Source organism: Vicia villosa, linkage group LG2 (assembly GCF_029867415.1).
Source record: "Vicia villosa cultivar HV-30 ecotype Madison, WI linkage group LG2, Vvil1.0, whole genome shotgun sequence".
Taxonomy (NCBI): Eukaryota; Viridiplantae; Streptophyta; class Magnoliopsida; order Fabales; family Fabaceae; genus Vicia; species Vicia villosa.
Window position 1 is genome coordinate 178,959,621 of NC_081181.1, and position 6,000 is coordinate 178,965,620.

The 6,000-nt window shown below is 31.8% G+C and overlaps 1 protein-coding gene across 2 annotated transcripts; it reads right to left on the reverse strand.

Moving 5' to 3' along the window:
- Positions 1–1,064: 1,064 nt before the first annotated feature.
- On the reverse strand, positions 1,065–2,872 carry LOC131647550 (probable prolyl 4-hydroxylase 12). Of its 2 annotated transcripts, none has more exons than XM_058917439.1 (6): positions 2,598–2,872; positions 2,415–2,522; positions 2,247–2,304; positions 2,049–2,157; positions 1,783–1,955; positions 1,065–1,705 (listed from the first exon to the last, which is right to left on the reverse strand). In XM_058917439.1, the coding sequence occupies exons 1-6, from the start codon at positions 2,657–2,659 to the stop codon at positions 1,346–1,348; spliced, it is 870 nt and encodes a 289-aa protein (XP_058773422.1). In that variant the 5' UTR covers positions 2,660–2,872; the 3' UTR covers positions 1,065–1,345. The 2 variants fall into 2 exon arrangements, with proteins under 2 accessions (XP_058773422.1, XP_058773421.1); XM_058917438.1 differs by having other exon boundaries at positions 2,415–2,525.
- Between the last annotated feature and the right edge of the window lie 3,128 nt (positions 2,873–6,000).

Here is a 6,000-nt window from a genome sequence, read left to right on the forward strand (position 1 = left end):
ATGTGATATGCAAGTTGAAGAGCGCTGAACTCAAATTTTAAAAATGGTTAATGAACTTGAGTGCCAACACACAAAATTATTAACCAACAACTTACTAATGAGTTGCGGCAGTTATTCAACCATTTTTGACCAATCAAACCGAGGTATAAATATGAGGATGGAGAAGAAACTCATCACACAAAACAACATAAAACGAAGTAATACGATCGATTTTAAAAACAAAACAAAAGTTCATTCACGGCGAACCGAAAAACATATGTAAAATGAGAGACACAAACAACACAATTTAGAAAAAGGCACAAATCCACAATTTAGAAAAGCAACGAAAATGCAAATCAAACTCATATTTAACATTGTATGTGAGAAGAACGAGAAACCAACAACCACTCGTCAGTGGCGCCAACCTGTGAGGAACCACCTAGAAATGAGGAACCACCTAGAAATGAATGAGAAGATAACCCCAACAAAGTAAAAAGGGCGCCAACCTGTGAGAAACCACCTAGAAATGAGGAACCACCTAGAAATGAATGAGAAGATAACCCGAACAAAGTAAAAAGGTGGTGCGGAAGAAGGATCTTTAATTTAAATTTAAATTTAAATTTTGGAAGAAAGGTGGTGGGCGGCCAAAAGGTTTTATTGGTTGATGAAAGAGAAAAAGAGTAGAGCACTCCTTTATCCTTTTCTCCCAATTCGGTTAACTTTTATATGTATAGTATTAAAAGGTAATATAGAAGACATTTCGATTGATAAAATTTAATTTCTACATGAATATTAACTTTACTCGGTTTAATAGCTATTTTTTAAACATTAAATTTCACCAGTTTAACTGTCAAACTTTTCATAAAATTTTAAAACTACTTGCTTTAAAAGTTAAATTCAACTATCATATACTTTTACAAATACAAATTTTAATCAAATCAATTTATGAATCAAACAAATCAAAGCTATAAATAATTCAATTTCAATCCATTTAGTTAACGATTTTAATTTTCACCTCCAATTCAACTCATTTAATATTCGAACCAAATGCAACTAATTAAGTGCTAAATTGAGTTCAAATTAGTTTCATTCATAGCCTACATTAGTGTCAAATCTAATAGTACAATTTTAAATACTTTCTATATTCAGCTCAGAAAGTAGTTGAGCAACTTCTAAGAAATGCACAACTCCACATATACATTTCTCAAATGCAAATGGTATAATGACTAGTTAAATATGGAATATCATAATTGATAAAGAATATCATGAGAAAACTAGCTAGTTAATCATCTCAACTAAAATTCCTATTCTATAATCAATTTAAACAGCAAACACATCATGCTTTTTTTTTATGGAAAACCAACTTCTAATCAGAGCATGCATTACAGCTTTTCCTACATGTACCGTAGTAATCCGGAGACCCAATCATGAAGACGGGGTTTCCTTGACATTCTCCCGTAGCCGCCCAAGCGGGACAATTATCATCCTCATCAGTACATTCATCTCCATCTGGTGTAGTTGAGATTTCCTCTCCATTAACTGATCTTGCATAGAAGAATTTAACAGCAGACCACATATCGCCTTTAAGGACAGGGCATCGAGCGTGGAAGCTAGTTCTGTCGGGCGATGTATTTAGGTTACGAGAGAAAAACAGAACTGCATTCCCTTTTACTGGTTGGAGAATGTCACTAGTATTTCCACAATTCAACCAGCTGCTACTCTTGATCTGTACAATGCATTCAACATGATTAAATAGCAAAGAGAGGTCCAAAATAAAAGACAAACTCGAAGGACGTTACTTACAACTGATTCGGGAAAGATAATTTGACCCCCTTGAGTAGAATCCGAGAGATATAGAACAATCGTTGCCATCAAAGGTCCGGTTAATTCCAAATCGGTTTTGTTTGTGAAATAATCCATGTTCTGACTATCTTTCCCAAGTCCGTATTGCATTATTTGTAAAGGCTTGCTGTTCTCTAGTGGAAATAATTATCGAGAAACAACAAAATTACAAATGATTAGAATTTGTATCACAGATAGATCCGCACGCAGATCGATGAAATAAATACCTTTAGGAAGGAAAGTCCAAACTGAAAGTCTTTCTTCAATCCTCTTAACAATATCATCTTCATGAGAATGGGCAACATATGCTGATGATTTATCTTTTACAGAATAAGCCTTAGCAAAATAAAACAGTAGAATAAAATTGAATGACAAGTTAGTTGGTAATAAAAATGGAAAGCAAGGAGAGTGCAAGATTAGATTACCAGAGACATAAGGTAGTCACACTCGTTATGTGAGAGAAAGCCTTTGTAAAGAAATAGCCTAGAGCAAAAGGAAGAAGAAAACATTATCAAAATCTGAAAATATAGAATAATAATTGACCTAACTAACGATTAAGAAAAATTAAAGTGATAAAGAGAATGTTACCTGACCTTGGTTGCCAGGAGATTTGGACAACACGTGAGGGATCAATTCTGTTGGAATAATAAACAGAATTTCGGTGGAATACATTTTCATCTTTGTCCCGTAGTTCTTTCCTGCTGCTATTGCAAAATTAAGACACATTATTAGTAATATGTATTTATTGCAAAATTAATAGAAATGAATTTAATTACCTATGGGAGAAAGAGGTGGTTAGAAGAAGCGAGAGGGTGAGAAGAAGGGAAAGTGAGGACATTGTATTTTGGAGATCGCTGTGGAAATGTGCGATTGTTGGTTCCTTGTTCTCTCTCGATCTAATGCTATGCGATTGTGGTTTCCTTCTTCTCGATCTATGCGATGCGATAAGATTTTTTTTCTATGACGCTTCTGCCATAATTAATTAATGAGTACCAGATACATAGAGTCTCAAACAACTGTATTCATCACCGTTTCCAGCTTCCATAATTAAAAGAATTTCATTGATATTGCAATAAAGGAGATATTTTTATTTTTATTTTTTCCTAAGTAGCGAAAACAATGTAATAGTGTATTGATCATGTAAATTTTTGGGAGTCCTATATTGCTTATAGAAAGTTTCAAAAAATTCGAAAAAGATAAAAACTTCCAAATATTTTGAAAATTCTGATTAATTAAGTTTTAGCCTAGTGTAAAAAATCTAATAGTCTACAATGATTCATTTGTGTGGTCCACATCTTGATGGTTTTTTTTACAAATTTTACATAATTTTTTTACCATTGACGCTATATGTGTTTTACTTTCATATTTTATTTTTAACCTGTTTAATATTTAATAGACTTTTGGTATCTCTTGTTGGTGCACAAGATTGAAGATGAAGATGGAAGCAAAGAGAGAAGAGAGAAAACGTAACAAATTCTCGATGGTGAAAAATTCAGTTAAGATTTCATTGTAACAAACTTGTTTAAATAAACAAAGATTAAATTGCCACGTAGACACAACCAAAGTATGTTAAGCTAGGCTAACTAGGGGTGGCAATTGGATCCATTAAGCTAAAATCCATCCAATCCGTCCACTAAAAAATCCATCCAATCCATCCACCAAATAAAAAAATAAGTTAATGGATGGATTAAATCCATCCATTTATATACATGGATGGATCCAATCCATCCAACACATTTTGATAATCCAATGGATTATTTTAATTTTATACTTTAAATGGTTTAAATTATATTTTTTTAAATTAATAAAATATGAAAATCCAAAAAATCAAGTTTCTTCAGAAAATTGAAAAATCGAGTTTTTTTTTTTAAAAAACGAAAAAAATCTAGTTTTTTCGGAAAAACGAAAAAAAATCGAGTTTTTCCCGAAAAACAAAAAAAATCGAGTTTTTCCCGAAAAACGAAAAAATCGTGTTTCTCCGAAAAACGAAAAAAATCAGGTTTTTCCGGAAAAACAATAAAGTCGAGTTTTTTTTGTTCAGATAAACAAAAAAATCGAGTTTTTTTCTAAAAAAAGAAAAAAGTCGAGATGTTTTTCGAAAAATCGAGTTTTTTCCGAAAAAAGTCGAGTTATTTTAAAAAAAAATGAAAAATCGAAATCGAGTTTTTCCCGAAAAAGTCGAGTTATTTTCCGGAAAAATGAAAAATCGAGTTTTTTTCAGAAAAACGAAAAAAGTCGAGTTTTTTTGTCAAAAAAACGAAAAAAGTCGAGTTTTTTTTCGAAAAACGAAAAAATCGAGTTTTTTTTTCCAGGAAAAACGAAAAAAGTCGAGTTTTTTTCGGAAAACGAAAAATCGAGTTTTTTCCGAAAAAAGTCGAGTTATTTTCCGGTAAAACGAAAAAATCGAGTTTTTTTCGGAAAAACGAAAAAAGACGAGTTTTTTCGAAAAACGAAAAATCGAGTTTTTTCCGAAAAAACGAAAAATCGAGTTTTTTCCAAAAAAAACGAAAAAAGTCGAGTTTTTTTTTCGAAAAACGAAAAAATCGAGTTTTTTTTCAGGAAAAACGAAAAAAGTCGAGTTTTTTTCGAAAAACGAAAAATCGAGTTTTTTCCTAAAAAAGTCGAGTTATTTTCCGGAAAAACGAAAAATCGAGTTTTTTTTCAGAAATACGAAAAAAATAGTTTTTTTCAGAAAAACGAAAAAAGTCGAGTTTTTTTTCGAAAATCCAAAAAAATCGAGTTTTTTTTTTCGGAAAAACGAAAAATCGAGTTTTTCCCGAAAAAAGTCGAGTTATTTTCCGGAAAAACGAAAAATCGAGTTTTTTCTAAAAAAATCGAGTTATTTTCCGGAAAAAACGAAAAAAGTCGAGTTCTTTTTCGAAAAACGAAAAAAATCTAGTTTTTTTCGGAAAAAACGAAAAAAATCGAGTTTTTTTTTTTCGAAAAACGAAAAAATCGAGTTTTTTTCGGAAAAACGAAAATGAATTTTTTTAAAAAATAAAATTTATTTAATTGTCTTTTGGATGGATGGATATCCATCCATTAGATTTTGTTAATGGATGGATTGGATGGATTTTATTCCTTAATGGATGGATTGGATTGGATTTTTATTTAGAGAGTTTAATGGATTGTAATGGATTAATGGATTGGTTTGATCCATCCATTAAGGATCCAATCCATATCCATCCAATCCATCCATTTTGCCACCCCTAAGGCTAACAACTAAGAACAACTTCTAGAAGAGCTTCTAACTAACTGCCTCACTAACTATTACTTCTGACTAACAACCTCGGAAGCTTCTGACTCTAACAATAACTTCTGGATATGAATTACTTCTAACATTATCCCTTAATTCATATTCAGCTAATCAAACTCTATAACGCGAATTCCCATAGGTTTGCTCCCCTTAATCTCCAAATCCTGCAATAAGTTCATAAGCCAAACAGCTTAACATGCAGACAAAGCACCTACAATGTATCCAGCTTCACAAGTTGACAAGACAACCACATGTTACTTCTTGGAGCACCAAGAAATGAGACTTCCCATATACTTGAAGAAATATCCAAAAGTATTTCTTCTGTCAACTCTGTTTCCAATCCAATCAAATTCTAAATAGCATATCAGTTCTGAGTCAGATTTAACACCAGAATGGAACAACACTCCATACCTCAAAGTCCCTTTAATATACCTCAGTATCCTTATAGCAGCTTTATAATGTGACCACTTTGGCTTGTTCATAAACCTACTCACCATTCCAACTACATAGCAAATGCCAAGTCTAGTTTACAAAGATATCTTAATAAGTCAACCGACTGTTTAATAATTGTAGCATCTACATTATCACCCTCAACATTATAATCCAACTTGTGATTCGTCTCAACATGTGTGATTGTAGTCTTGCAATTTGTTAGCTCAAATCTCTTAAGAAGTTAAAGTTCATACTTCAGTTGATGCAAAATTATATCCTTCTCAGAGTACATAATCTTCATCCCTAGAAAACATATCATATTTCCCAGATCAATCATCTAAAACTCATTTATAAACACCTTCTTGAACTTGACCATCTCATCTTAACAACTCCTTATTAGTAATATGTCATCAACATAGAGACACACCAGAATCATATTGCCTTTAGATTTTGTTTATTTTGTTTCTCTTAATCTTTTCTTTTCCATTAGA